Source organism: Sarcophilus harrisii, chromosome 1 (genome assembly GCF_902635505.1).
Source record: "Sarcophilus harrisii chromosome 1, mSarHar1.11, whole genome shotgun sequence".
Taxonomy (NCBI): Eukaryota; Metazoa; Chordata; class Mammalia; order Dasyuromorphia; family Dasyuridae; genus Sarcophilus; species Sarcophilus harrisii.
In genome coordinates, this window is record NC_045426.1 from 571,103,414 (window position 1) to 571,119,706 (window position 16,293).

General features: G+C 34.3%; 1 protein-coding gene across 4 annotated transcripts in view; it reads left to right on the plus strand.

Moving 5' to 3' along the window:
- Positions 1-16,293, plus strand: part of SLC26A7 (solute carrier family 26 member 7) — a 193,306-nt gene that overhangs the window by 153,906 nt on the left and 23,107 nt on the right. For 3 of the 4 annotated variants that reach the window (XM_031946971.1, XM_031946972.1, XM_031946970.1), the window contains 3 exons: positions 6,868-6,974; positions 9,728-9,794; positions 15,976-16,113. In XM_031946971.1, the coding sequence (XP_031802831.1) occupies positions 6,868-6,974; positions 9,728-9,794; positions 15,976-16,113 (312 nt within the window). The remainder of the gene's footprint in view (positions 1-6,867; positions 6,975-9,727; positions 9,795-15,975; positions 16,114-16,293) is intronic. The other variant, XM_031946973.1, reaches the window with a different exon arrangement.

Consider the following 16,293-nt stretch of genomic DNA (forward strand, 5'->3'; position numbering starts at 1 on the left):
TAGAAATATGTATAATCATGATAAACAAATTTCCTCATTAGAAGATGGAAAAAAAATATTTTCAACCATACTCTTAGTGTATCAGTGCATTCTCTTCTGGAGATGTGTAACATGTTTTATCATTTGTTTTTAGCAATTATGGTTGATCATTGTGTTGATCAGAGTACCTAAGTCTTTCAAAGTTGATTATCTTTACAATACTGTAGTTATTCTATAAATTGCTCTTTTGGTTTTACTCAGTTTACTTTGCATTATTTCAAAAATCTTCCCAGGCTTTTCGGAAGTTGTCCCCTTCATAATTCTTTATAATAGCATTGCATTACATTCATATGCTTATATCACAACTTATTCAACTATTCCTTAGTTGATAGACATTCCCTCAGTTGCCATTTCTTTACCATCACAAAAAGAGTTGCTGAAAATATTTTGGATATATTGTTCCTTTTTTCTCTTTTATCAATTTCTAAAATCCCAACTCTATTATCTAGCACTTTATTTATTTCTCTCATTGTTGTGTCATATGATCAGTATGCCATCTGTCCTTACTCAAATCAGAGTATCAGGGATTGGTTCTAACATTTTTATCACTGATTTGAGTAAAGACTTTGTTTTTTTTCTTTTAGCCCTTAATCAGATTTTCTTCCTTCCTTCCTTCCTTCCTTCCTTCCTTCCTTCCTTCCTTCCTTCCTTCCTTCCTTCCTTCCTTCCTTCCTTCCTTCCTTCCTTCCTTCCTTCCTTCTTTCCTTCCTTCTTCCTCCCTCCCTCCTTCCTTCCTTCTTTCCTTCCTTCCTCCCTCCCTCCTTCCTTCCTTCTTTCCTTCCTTCCTCCCTCCCTCCTTCTCTCCTTCCCTCCCTCACTCTCCCCCTCCCTCCTTCCCTTCCGTTCTTTCTCCTTCCCGTGAGCCTTGTTGTGGTGTTCTCTTCTTTTTCTAAAATATATGATCATTCTCTCTGGGGGCAGGTTTCTTGGGGAGGTTTCCTGGAGGCAGCCTTAGTTTTGGTTCAGAGTTGTAGTCACTTCAAATGCAGTCAGGTGTTAAAGTAGTTCTTTATTGTTTCTTCCAAAATAGCCCAGTTAGCTTTCTTTGGTTCCGAGAGCTCTTGTTGCTAGCTTCAGCCTCTCTCTGAATCTTGGTTCTGCCCGACTGCATATTAGCTTCTCATTCTCCCGAACTGAACTCTCACTCTGTCAGTCTTCCAAAGTGACTTCTGGCTCTAGTTCAACTCCGACTCCTGGCAATCTTCCGAAGTAACTGACTTACTGAAGCTCCATTTATGCTCAGTGTAAAAGGATGACTCCTCTTCCGAGAGTGGGATTATGGGAGGTGTGAATTCACAAAGTTACAAAGTTAATTTTGTTTATCTCCCATACTTGTGAACACCAATGTGTGAGCTCTAATGTGTGAGCTCTTAAAGGTGCAAACCCAAGCACACAAGCATTGCTTCCATCAGTTCCACTTAGTACCTTGTTTCAAGTTCTGGCCCATAACATCTCAGATCAATTATACTGAGCCATGCTAAATTAGATAACTATTGTCTCTATCAATTCTAATGACTTAACACTTTGTAAGGATTCCAACACCTTGTCTTGCTTGTCTTAGTAGAAAAATGACATTATTGTTTATTCTTATGATTCTATGTATTTAGCTTTTTTGTGTGTCTCATGTTTGGAATGTCCATATTGTGAATGCTTTATGGAGTTCAGGTTTCTTTGGAGTGTTTACTTTTTGTAGTTTCTGCTTAATCTTTTAGATGATTATATTAACCATTGTATTAATAATTTTTTCTGGAATTTTGACAAGAATTGGAATCAAACTCATAAGTTTATAATTTACAGTCCTAATTCTCTTCCCTTTTTGGAAAAACATAACAATATTTTCCCTAATGTAAGCCTTCTGGTACTTCTGATGCTGTCCTAAATCTGAAGTGGAGAGGTCCTGAGTTTACATCTAGCCTCAGATATTTATTAGCTGTGTTACTTTAGGCAAGTCATTTAATCTCTGTTTGCCTCCATTTCCTCCACTATAAAATGGGATCTTACTAATACCATCTCCCAAAGTGGTTGTGAGGATCAAATGAAATACTGGCTCTTAGCATAGTGCCTGTCACATAGTAGGTGCTATGTAAATTTCTCTATGTATCTTGAGTTTCAATTTCCTATCAGGCACTTTGGTTCTGTATTCTGCATTTCAAAGCTGCTCCTTGGAAAAGAAAATAGGAGAATTAAGTAAATCAATTGTTTCTTGTCTAACAGAGCTATTATTTAACACTGTATCTTCTGAATTGAAAATAATATTTTGTTCTTTGTAATACTTCTCAGTTTTACTTAAAATTGAAGTTGGGATGCTTTCAGAAATATTCTACTACCATATGTGTTGACACAGTTTACTAAATGACTTCCTCAAGATCTGAAAGTTGATTTGACTTTCAAAGGCATTAATTTGCTTGTAGGGGTTATTGTAGGCTTTGAGGGAGAAAAACAAATTTCTAGGCAAGTCTGAAAATAGTATTAAAAATATAACTAGATTGGACTGAACAATTTGATTGGTTTTAGATACCACCCCTGTCTGTGTATCTCCATTAGTTGCTAAGAGTAAGACTTTCAGTTTGCCACCATAAGTCAAACATTGTATAATGGATGGGCAAATTTAATGCACTCAGTTCTTTTTTTTTTTCTCTGAAACATTCAGATAGACTCAGACCACTGCATAAACATGGGTGCAATTCACAGTGACTAAGATCATTTAGACTATTTTGGAGTAATGGTCAAAAAATGATAGATATAATACAGGGGTTCTTGACATGAGGTCCTTGAACTGGTTTTTCTTGATATTTTTATAGCTTATATTCCAACATAATTGGTTTCCTTCATAATCCTATATTTTATTTTAAACTTTTAGAAACATTATTCTGGGAATAGCTCCATATGCTAAACCAGATTGCCAAAGAGGTCACAAAAAGAAAGTAATGTGCCTTAGTGACATAGTATATAGCATGCTGGGCTTAACATCAGGAATACCTAAATTCAAATCTGGCCTTAGATACTTAATAGCTGTGTGACTCTGGGCAAGTCATTTAACCCTGTTTGCCTCAGTTTCCTCATCTATAAATAGAGCTAGAGAAGGAAATAGCAGACTACCCCAATATCTTTGCCAAAAAAACCCCAAAGGGGTCACAAAGAATTGGACACAAATGAAATGACTCAACAACAAACAGATTAAAAGAGTAATGGATAAAAAGAGTCAGAAAGATCTAGTTTCAAGATTTACCTCTAACAGATGCTTTCTTCTCTTCCTCTCTTGTCCCCCAAATGCCTTTTGGAAGATAATAATACTTGTACTGCTTAACCTATAATACTGGCCTAAAGAGTAAATGAAAATAAAGTGCTTTATAATCATAAATGGCTATACAAAATGCAAATCATTATTATTACTTAAGTATGTACAGCTGCCTTTCAAAATTATACCGCTAGAATAAATGGTTGGCACAGAATAACTGAATCCTCCTACTGAAATAAGGCAGAAGATTATGATTCAATAATAAGTACTCTTTCAATAGGGTACAATCTAGTACCAAGAAATGTGGGTAACTGTGTCAATCATTTCCAACTTTGTGTCTTACAATATTTATTTCCTTCAAATCAAAGGGGATTTTTACAACTCTCCTTAAGTTGGTGTCAAGGGATCTGCTTCCCTAGCTTCCTTATCATTAAGTCTTTCTCTAGTTTGACTTACATGAAAAATGCAGAAAACTAGAAAACATGTTTAGAAGTGGAAAACATACTCCATTTGAGCAGTCAAATCTAGGACTGTGGATATATGCAGCAATATAGGGCAGTGTGCAATGAGACACAATAAATGATGATTTTTAATCACTTTAAATGCATATGGTTGTAATTCTACGAAATTGTGGAATCAAAAAACTTCAAGAAATGGAAGGTCCTCTGAAAGTCCCATATCTGAGTAAGAATTCCCTATGCTACATGCCCAGCAAATTTTCATTTCATGTAGGAATTTCTAGTGATGGAGAACCAGCTCCTTTCTAAGGTGACCATTCCATTTTCAGAAGTTTTTCATCACTTTCTCTGTGGAACCATAAACTTGAATGTTATTGTTAAGTGCCAGCATGAAGATATAATATGTTCATATTTAACTAAATAAATGAGACATACACATAAAGGAAACATATATGTTTCCTTTTAGATTTCTGGAATTTTTAGAACTCAAAAGGTCAAGTTTTAGAGGTAGTAAAAGGGCCCTTTCCATTCAGAATATATTTGTTCTTTCAAAAGGATAAACTCCTTTTATATATTAGTAGATTATTTTGAACTTTATAAAATGTATGCAATTTTGAGTAGACTTGTTTTCTCTTATAAAGGATACTGGGTTTTGAGTAGCTCATTTGCATGTCAAAAGCCAAGAATATCATTGAACTTCCCAGCAGAGAAGACACAGTTGCTAAGGAATAGAAAGCCAAGCCACTTTTCCCTCAGCGTCTCATTTACATTTCAGTCATTTTCAGTCTTGTCAGACATTTTATGATCTATTTGGAGTTTTCTTGGCCAAAATAATAGGGTGTATTTTCTTTTCCATCTTGATGAAATGATGAGGAAACTGAGACAAATAAAGTTATGTGACTTGCCCAGAGTCACTTAGTAAGTGCCTGAGGCCAGATTTGTACTCAGGAGAAAATTTTCCTAATTCCAGAATCAGTACTCAGTCCATTATGTCACCTAACTGTCCCTCATTTGCATAACCTCCCCCCCCCCCAAAAAAAAAAAGGATTCAGAGTTTAAAAAACTAAGGGCCAGAACTATTTAATGATTGCCAGATAATTCTGTAGTTAATGGCATGGTTTGCAGAGGTGAAAATTTAGAAAATGTATTGGATAGTCATAATAAGTTAGGATGAGGTCTTCCATCAATAGAAGACAATCCTGTACTAGGACACGTTACCACAAGAAAAGACATGCGTGGGCATGTTTTTTTTTATCAGTAATCCCTAATGCTGGGAGAAGTTGGGGGGTAATACATTGGGGGATAATATAATTATTATCATTATCTTAGCCCATTATCAATAAACATTTCCTTATTTTTTAAAAAAATAGTAGCTTTTTATTTTTCCAAATACATGGAAAGTAAGTTTTCAACATTTACCTTTGCAAAACCTTGTGTTTCAAATTTTTCTCCTTCCCTCCCTTCTCCTCCCCTAGATAGCAAGAAATCCGTTAAACATGTGCAGGTCTTCCAAACGTATTTCTATATTCATCATAATGCACAAGAAAAAATCAGATCAAAAAAGGAAAAAGAAAACATGAGAAAGAAAAAAATCCAAGCAAACAAACAACAAAAGATGAAAATACTATGCCACATTCAGTCTCAAAAGTTCTCGCTCTGGCTCTGGATGCAGATGGCTATCTCCATCACAAGTCTATTAGAATTTCCTTTAATCACCTCAGTGTTAAAAAGAGCCAAGTCTATCACAGTTAATATTTACATAATCTTGTGGGTGAGTCAGCAAACATTTCTTGTTGACAATGTGCTTAGTTATGAGGATAAAGAAATGAAACAGTTAACAACTGAATTTTCTATTCTGACACTGAAGGTAATTTTATGAATAGAAGATGTTTTATGATTATTCAACCAATAAGAAATGAACAGGACTTTAACTGTTTGTATTGGTAAATGAAATGAAGATTTGAGGGAGGCATTATCTAGATAGTTAAAGCAAAAAATCATGCTACTAAAGAAAATAGGAAAATATTTTAGTATATATTAATTTTACTGCATAAAATACTGAATACCAGTAAAGTCTTCTTTTTGTACTTAAACATTCTTGGATTTAACAGTATACTTAATCTTCCAGGGAGCTGAAAGGTTTCTCCTTCCTTCTCATGCACCCACTTTTCTCTCTCTCTTTCCCCTCATCCCAACCTTGTATTTTTAAGTTAAAAAAAATGCAAATGTAATATGACATTTTGATGCAATCTGTTGATTCTAGGGGAGGAATTACATTTCAACTGAAAAAAAGAAATAAGGTTTCTTGCATTCTTCTTTTTGAAGTAATATGCTGACATTGAAGTGTTGATGAGGTCACCCATTTAAAACTTAGTTTTAACAATTAATGATGTACATTAATGTAGACATTCATGAATTTTATAGCATTCCTACAAAGTGGTACTAACAATATTGTTCTGCAGAGCTTCCAACTCCATATATATATTCACATAGTGTCTCTAAAAAATGTTGCTGCATGAATAATAGATACTTAAAAATAGATACATGTATACATTTATTTGCATGGATGTATCAGGATGCTCGGACGTAATTTCATCTTTAAGGGAACCCTCAGTGTATAAAGTCCACTAATGTATATTTAAAACTCATTTGAAATCTACAATACCATCTGTGGCTTAGAGGACTTAGAAGTGGCCTGGGGCACTTAAGTGACTTGCCCTTGATCACATGAAGGCAGAACATCAGCCTGGGACTATCTCTTGTGTTAATACTTTTTTTTAAAAGGGAAAAACTTTGGGAACCTAATGCATGGATTTGGATTTCCAAATTACAATGTTCAATGGCCATATATAGCTTTTAATGAGATTTAAAGCAAGAGGTTATAGTCATAAAGAATGGAGCTCTAATCTTAACTTGGCCACCCACTTTTCCATGGAATCAAGTGTCATCATTCTCTCACTGGGTTTTCGTTTTTCCATCTGTTAAAAGAAATGATAAATCCCAAAGGCATGGGGATGGGAAGAGGTGAGGAAGGTAGCCCAGAATTGGTCATAAGGACATTACCTTGTGATAAAGCTCTGAAATCTTGAAGGAGAAACAAAGGATGCCTAAAATCTGATTTTTTTTTTTCAGAGCATATGGGTTAGTACCTACATATTTACAATATGTTTTGCGGCTAATGTGGGGCTACTCTTTGGTGTTGTCTGCACCATAGCTGTTGTGATTGCACGTTTCCCAAGGTAAGGCCTTCTATTATTTCTTATTTATGATCTTTATAAATTCTGGCAAGAAATCAGGTGTATGTTTCTGTCTTCTGTTTTTCTTCTCTCTGTGATAGCTTAGGTCCAGGTTTTGCTAGGGGTGTGTGTGTATGTGTGTGTGTGTGTGTGTGTGTGTGTGTGTGTGTGTGTGTTGGTATTAACATTTATATATGTGTCTCTCTAAATATCTTTTTTGTGTGTTTGTTTCTGTCTTTTGATAAATAGGTAGATAGAATGAAAAATAGATAGATAGATGATGGATAAATAGGTAGATAGATAAGTAGGTAAATTGGTAGATAGATGGATAGATGACTCCATCTATCTACCAATTTACCTACTTACCTTACCTATCTATCTATCTATCTAGATAGATAGATAGATAGATAGTTCAGCTTATCCTGTAATTGGGGAGTTCTATTTCATATGTAGTTAGGGGTCCTTTCTACCTTCTTGTACATTCTTGTGTGTGTTTATACCTATACACATTTGCATGTATATCCATTGTATATTATATGTTTACATAATTTATATATGTATATAGGTATCTACACATACCTACACAGTTAGTCTTCATGTACTTTCCTGGTGTGTGTATACATAGACAAACACATGCATAATAAAATATGGGAAGATAGAAAATGTCCCTGCTTTCATATGAAATAAAACTCTGATTCTGAACTATAGTATGAGGAATGTCTTATTACTTGTATCAAATGGAATATGTGAAAGGATGTGTTTGTCAGTAAAAGAACAAAACAACTGCATTTTTTGGATTCTAAAGTCATTTCAGAATGTGCAGTTTTGGGTCATTATCATCAAATGTCAATGACACATAGATCATAGGTCAATATTTAATGGTAAATTGTGTAATTTCCTGGCAAAGTTTGCTTATCATCTGAACTCTGCATGCTTAAAAACCAAATGGAATCTAAACCCCGCAGACACTTTTGTAGAATTACAGCTCTTTAGGACTAGTAAGAATCTTAGAGATCTTCTTTTCCAGTTTCCTCATTTTACAGAAGAGAAAATAGAAATGTTGCGAGAAATCAATGCCTTGCCTGAGGTGACCCAAATAGAATCCAGGTCTCTTAACTACCAAACCAGTTATTTTTCTAATGCATCATACAATTTTCTAAGGATACCACCAGATGCCTTTTTAAAATTTGTTCTTTGTGAACTTTTTCCTTTATGGATATTCTCTCTTTTCACTTCCCTCTCTGACTCATTCTATCTCTTAAGTTTCTCTCTCACACTTCTTTCTGTGATACATTCTCCTTCCTAAAGGTCCTTTTGCTTTCTCTCAGGAGCCATTCTTTCTCCTACTCTTCATCATGAAACAATAGGATATAATGAATGCAATGTTAGACTTTGGATCAGGGAACCTTCTGCCTCCTTATCTTCCCCCACCCTATCAATATTGTGATCTTCCCTTCTCTTGCTTTGTCTTGTACTCTTCAACTTCATCTCTAGAATGATGTAATAGCATACATGAAAAGATTAAAAAAGTACAAATAAGTACAACAAAAATATAAGATGATATCATTATGATTTATTATTATTGTTGTTATCCTATCAATTTTCCTCAATGATCTTTTCTTTCCTAATTAGATAATATCTTAATGCCATATCTCTGGTGTAAATCTTGCTTACTTTGCTTGCCATGGAGCTGTGAAAATTTGGGGATTAGTAGAAGCAAGCAGTTATAATTATTGATCCTCATATAAAAGTCTCTTTCCATTGTAGTACTGTGGTTGAGAATATCCAAGTTAGAAGACATGGGTTGATTTCCTATATCTACTACTGATTAACTACATGATCTTGAACAAATCACTTGCAACTTATGAAGTTTAGTTCCTCCATCTATAAAAGAGGAACTCATAATGTCTGACCTACCTAGTTAAATAGAGTAAAATATTTTATGACTATAAAAATAAGTTATTATTATCATGTCATTGTCTTAGCAATATTAAACTATCATTCTTTAATCTCATTTTTCCTTGTTGGGTTTGAGCCTCGTTGATTCTAAAAAAAGACTAGATATTTAGTAATCAAGTTTCATTTTAGGGCAGATAGGTGTTAACAGTTGTCAGGTAGAAAGCATCTTCCTGAGTTAAGATCTGTTCTCAAACATTTGTTAATTGTGTGAACCTGGGCAAGTCACTTAACCCTATTTATCTCATTCTCATCTGTAAAAGATCTGGGCATAGCAAACTACTTCAGTATCTTTGCAAAGAAAATCCCAAATGGAATGATGGAGATTTGGACACAGCTGAAAAAACAAGTGGTACTATTTATGAATCAATGTTTTAAGAAAAGAACCGGGATAAACCCCTGCTTAGACTCAAAATAGATTTTGCTTCCTCAGAATTCCAGGATTTAATGTCCAATGTATGAATAACTTTTTTAAAATCTTAAAATCACAATTTCACCAAAAGGAAGATAAGCTCAGTTGGACCAATTGGTAATTTAATATCAATATAATTTATTATTAATGATGAAAGGCTTGAATGTCAGCCACCTAGGAATTTTTCATTCTCACCATTAAATAAGAGTTTTCAATGAAATAAAACACAATCAATTAATTTTAATTACTCTCCATTTTAAAAAAATCTTATGTCAATGGTTAACATTCTGTTCTAATATAAATATTCATAGACACATAAACATTCAGAAAAAGTAAACCAATACTTTTTACTTTGACCTTTAATTTTTTTCATTTGTTATACTTTCAGAGCCAAGACACTGAATCTGACAAATTTGAATGAAATGGAATATAAAGTAAAGACAGAAGTCGAGGGGGTAAGTTTACTTTTCTAATTCTTATTGCACAATTGCTTTGTATTTTGTGTTAGGTCTTAGTAGTTTTATTAGAATTCTAGGCATTTGTAAGGAGCTAATAAAGGATTTTAAAAAACATTTTCACCATTGTTATTTGTTTGTGAAGTGGCAGCACTTTACATCTGATCACCATATGTGCAGTTTGTATATACTTTTAGCATAACCAATGCATTGAACAAAGAAAGACCTCCTTTTATTTGGTGATCAATCCAAGCATCATTAAACAAAACCATATTGGAGAACAGCAGAGCTACTGTTCACAGGGAATGCATGTTCAGAATCAATATGAGTATTTCTTTTCATTGCCAAGTGGCTTCAAATTCTCCAACCAGATATCAAACCTGATCTAAAATGGAGAGGAAGGAAGATGGGTTGGAGAAAGAAAGGAGAAGATTGGAAACAGGCAGATAGAGATCTCAAAGGGCCCTTGTATTTACCAAGTATTTTTACTAAGTGAGGGAGATAATGGTAGTAGTGATGATAATGATGGTCCCTAATATTTATATAGCCTTTTAAGGTTTGCAAAGTGCTTCCTATGCATTATCTCATTTGACTCTCACAATAATTCTGGGAGGTCAATGCTATTGTTGTCCCAATTTTGTAGATAAGAAAGCTGAGGATCAAAGTAGGTAAATGAATTTTATTAGGTCATATAGCTAGTAAGTTTCTGAGGTAAGAATTGAACCTGGAACTTTTAAATCTTGAAATACTTTCATCACAATGCCATAGTGTTATTTGGGCTTCTCTCATTTGATTGACTTTTGACAGGTTCAGCATCTCTTCTAAGAAAATAGCCCATAATTCTTCAATCTTGCCCACTTGTAGATGTGTCTCAAATCCAAGTTTTTAATTTTCACCTTTTTGTTCATAGAGTTAAGTAAACCAGTTTAGGTTAGACAAGGTTAATTTGGATATTTTCCAATATTTTGAACTGACTTTATTTTGAACCTGTTCTGTAAATATTTGGTTAATTTTTTTTCCTTGTTATCTTCCGGATTTATTTGTCTCTGTATTTCTAGTTCCCGGCGGAACTGAAAGAACTGGCCTCTTGCCTGAAACTGTTCTTAGGTTATTTCCAAATTAGCTGGAAGTAGTAAGCCTTAAGAATCTGCCAAAGAAGTCTTGTACTTTTGAAAGGATGATTAAATTTAAGGAGTCCCAATAATTTCTGAATAATTATCTATCAATAAGCATTTATTGAGCATCTATTATTTGCTAGACATTGGAGATACAAAAAATGAAGCTGTCCTGTTGTCAAGGACTTTAAATTATACCTGAAGAGATTCCGATACATATATAAGTGTACACAAAACATTCAGAAAATAAATTTAAGGTAATTTCAGGGCAGGGAGACAGTACCACTGGCTGAGGAAACAGGAAAGTTTTCATGCAGGAGGTGGTATTTGATCTGAGCTTTGAATAAACTAGAGATTCTGAGATGCAGAGATAAGGAGTAAGTGCATTTCAGGCATATGGGACAGCTAATGCAAATACAAGAGGATGGAAGATGTATAAGACAAATAGAAAGAAAGTCAATTTGTCTGGACCACAGGTGAGTAATGCATAAAAAAGTCTGGAAAGATCAATAAAAAGTCAAGTCATGAAAAATGTCACACACACAAAAAATTTATTTTCAATCCTAGAGGCAACATGGAGTTACTGGAGTTTTTTGAGTAGGGGAATAGAATCAAAATGTCGGTCCATTTCTTAGAACCACTCTTTGAGCACTGAACCTTTGGTGATTGGTCAGTCTCCAATTTGCCAACGATGCTACTTTTCTTTAATTTTCTATACTGTTGTTTTCTTTCTTTACTTTTTCCAATCTGAATTTAGTTCCTCATGAAATATCCTAGATTGACCACCTTCAACCCTGAAGCTCTCCTCACTGGTATAAGCCTGAGGGCCAGCTTTGACATTCTTACCCTTACCATGAAATGAAATATTTGGTACAAGCACCATTCTCAGCTTAGAAATCACTGTTCATATATACATATATTGTATTTAACATATACTTTAACATATTTAACATTTATTGGTCTATCTGTCATCTGGGGGAATGGGTGGGGGGAAGAAGGGGAAAAATTGGAACAAAAGGTTTTGCAATTATAAATGCTGAAAAATTACCCATGCATATATCTTGTAATAAAAAGCTATAATAAAAAAAGAAAAAATCACTGTCCATAAGATGATTACTATGCTTTTGGCATAATATGTGCAAGTCAGTAAATCATTCAGTCAAGGAGCATTTATTAAACACTTGCTGTGTTCCAGGCAATGTACTAATTATTGAACAGGAAGAGAATCAGGGATTCTGTCAGAATCTAAAAGACAAACGCCTTTTCCCTTGTACCCCCACTAGATTTTTTTCTATTAGCAACACATAAATTCTAAAATGTGCTACATAAAGACCCTGATTATTCCCAAATAAGCAAGTTCAGACTGATAATAATAAAAGCAGTATTCCAACAATACAACAACTGACTATAATTCTGGAAAGTATCCTAGATCTTTCATGTCCATTCTCTCATTCAAAGCTCATCACAAGCCTGTGATTCAGGTATATAGGCAGTCGTATTAATCCCATTTTACAGTTACAAAATAGGTGTTTTCAGAAGCTACTCAGTACAATTGTTTTTTTCTTCATGATCCCAAGAAAGTTAATATATGTCATCAGAAATAGGGATGATGAAGAACCACAGATCACAAACCCTCCATGCCTTAGAACTATGAACCTCAAACTTTTTTGTTCTCTCAGAAATTATGGCGGGAGGAACCCTACCTCCTCCAAAGAATTTTTGTTATATAGATTATATTTATTTACATTGATAATATTAGAAACTTGAATATCTTAGAATTATTAGGCATATGAGTCAGCTAGTGACACAATGGATAAAACCTGCCTCAATTTCCTTGACTATAAAATGGGGATAATAGCATCACCGACTTTTCAGTATTGTTGTAGGGATAAGATGAGAATATATTTGTAAAGTTCTTAGCAGTGTCTGACACATAATAGGCACTATATAAACATTTATTTCTTTCCCTTATTCTGAAAATATTTTTTTGGCCTCATGGATTTCTTAAAAAGTTATCAGGGATCAAAGGATACCCAGACACATTTTGAAAACTCTTTCCTTAATGGATAATGTCCATATGTTAGAGATCTTAAAAAGATTTTTCATGTAGAGTGATGCACATATCTGTTAGCAAGCACTTCCAAATTCATCTAGTTTGCATGTCAGAAAATGGACATCAAGCTGCCCATAGTAGCACATTGCTAGTAATACCTACAGATAGGAAGACTGAGGCTGGCAGATTGTCAGCCTGAGAATTCTGAACCATAGTAGGCTAAGCAAATCAGTAATTTAGAGTTAAACTTAGCATTAATATTTTGGACAGCCCCCAGAGGCAAGGGGCCATTAGATAAGAGTTTGTGAGAGAGAAGAATAGGAAGAAATTTCTATTCTCTCTCACAAACTCTATCAAACTGTCCTATTAGCTTTTTCCTATGTAGAAAATGCCATCCCCTTTGAATCATTTTTGCAGATTTTTCCTCATGCCAGTATAGCAGGTACAATGATAGAAATCCTGTTTTTATTAGTCTAGAGCACAACTCTTGTATTTGACCTTTGCAGAGTCATGTCTTATTGGGATAGCATACAACTCATAATTGATTTCCATGGGACAGGAGCATGTTAAATCTAATTTTTCATTGACAGTTGGGAAAAGGAACTTTTCTGAGTCAGAAAGAGATATTCTAACCTGAGAGTAAAGGTATGGAAACAGGCAACCCTCATTCTTTTGGGGCCCTTCTATTGGTATGCACTCTTGGACTCTTAGAGGATTTTTCTTCATCCTCATTTCTGCCTTTTGGAATCATTACCTCCAGTCAAAATTCATTATCTTCTATATGAAATCTTTTCTGATCCTCCAAATGGTTGGCATTTCATCCACCACAAGCTCTGTTATTTTGTGTCTTTTCCACATTGCAGGGATTGAGGATGGTGTGTTCCCCACGGTCTAGAAAAGCCATCCACATAAAATGTTTTGGCCTTCCCTTCATACCAGAAAAGAAGTCTGAATTATTATGGCATTAAAATATAAAATTTGTTGATATTATGCAATACTTTTACATATATTTTATGCATTTTTGAGTTTCTGAACTTTTTTTGTGTTATCTGCTGGCCTTTGCAGCTGTGGAACTCCCCCCAAATTCCCATTTAATTTCTGATGCTAACTCATGATATATTGAAACCCCAATGGGCAAAGTTATGATGTAGAAGGGATAACTATATATTTGCTGTTAATGTATATGCCTACATGTTACTTTCTCCCAGTAGATTATTGCTTTAAATTTTTGCCTATGTATACCCAGGGCCTTGTACTTAATAAATGGTTTTGAACTGAATTGAGTAGAGGCAAACACCCCTTAAATATAGCCTTTCCAAACTTAGAAAATATGTTCCCACCAGTTAAAACTACGCCATAATGATTCTTCTTTTTCCAGAATAGCTTTAAGATATGTTTTAAAGAAAGCTTGTGACATTATTCTCATAGACTCAACCTAAAACAACAGGTTAGCATCCTCATATGGTCTTAATAATGGATGATTTGGAATAATTTTGGCTAGTTTAGGACTTCATGGTGATTAAATATGGCATGTCAAGGGGCTTATTCTCTTGTGGTCTGCTTGTGACAACTTCAGTTGAAGTTATTTTTGTAACTTAAAGCTTGGTCTTGACCTGTTATACAGAGACAATCTAATGATTTACTGAAGTTTAAGCAGACTCTTTTACAATTTGAACCAGAGATACAGAATTGGAAGAGACCCCAGGTGTTTTCTAGTGCTGCTCTCTTGTTTTACTAATGAAGTAAAAGAGTCCTGGAGAATTTAACTAATAAACAGTCACCTTACTAGCTTTCCCATGATTTGAAATCATTTTTTTCAGTCATTATGTTTGCACATCTGTATCTCCATATATCCATTGTATAGTCCATTTTGAGGTAGCATCTAAGTATTAGGAGGCTATTAATTTTTTTCAAGCAATTTCCAATTTTACTCAAATTTATAATTTTTCAAGTATTTATAATTTTATTCAAATTGCCTTCTCCTCATTCAAATTGCATGAGGAAAATAGGGCAGTTAGATGGCAAAGTAGATAGTATGCCAAGCCCACTCAGAAAGATTCATCATCCTGAGTTCAAATCAGGCTAGTGTGTGATCCTGGGCAAGTCACTTAATTCTGTTTGCTTCAGTTTCCTCATATGTAAAATGATCTGAGTAAGGAAATGGAAAACCACTTCAGTATGTTTGTCAAGAAAACTCCAAATGAGGTCAAGAAGAATCAGACAACTGAAAAAATGACTGGGCAATAACACCATATCCTGGATAAGTAGTTGTCAATTACTTCTTTCAAGAGCAGCTTTAGTATTCCTTTTCAATGGCAGGTCCCAAAGTTACTACTCCCCAGGCCCCGGACAAAATTGAAGCATTGTCCATCTTCCTTATTTACATGCCAGTCTCCTGCCCCTCACAACCCTCCCTTTCCGAATTCTAAGCACAATATGTCATCATGCTGCTTCCTGGCTGCCCAAAGTCTGGCAAGATAATGTCCTGCTCTATCCTGTGCTAGCCTCCACTAATCATGATTTCTCATTCCCTTATTGTGTAAGCTCTTAGGTACAAGGAATGAACACTGATTTTCTGATGAAGGTAATTAACTCAAAGGTATGAATGACTGAGGAGGTTTAATATTGTTTCTTTTTAAAATTCACAAATAAGTGAAATAGGTGAGAACATATTTTGGAATAGGGGGAAGATCCTGTTTCTATTTCTTAGCTCTCACTCGAGCCCTATACCTTAAAAACAGAATTCTTCAACATGATTTTTTTCACTTCCAAAAGAATGCTCACATGCACCCTAGATATTAAAGATCTTTTTTTTGGAAACATGTCTTATCATCATGTTTCATACAGGAAACTATGAAGAAAAGTCAAATGGCTCAGAAGCTTTCTGCCATAACTTTGTAATTTTTTATCCTAAGGATTAATTATCAATACCATTCAGTCTTGTTAAAAGAAAAAAATCATCTTAAGCAATCGAATGAATGACTCCAAATCTTTGCCTTTTTTCCCTCAAAAGGAAAGTTTACAACAAGTGAAAATTATCTCAATAAACAATCCACTTGTTTTCCTGAATGCCAAGAAGTTTCATGCTGATTTAATGAATACAATTCAGAAAGAAAATGCCAATAACCAGCCACCTGATGATATCAACAAGGTAGGACATACTATTCCATCAAGAGAAATTCAAATAAAAAAAATCTGTAACTATAACAAAATTAAAAAGTAGATAGAGAAACCTCCAATAAAAACTGAAATGTTATTATCCTTTGCTTTCTAACTTTTATTCATTTGTTCAATAAGTCAACAAATAATTTGAGTGACTATTATATTTAAG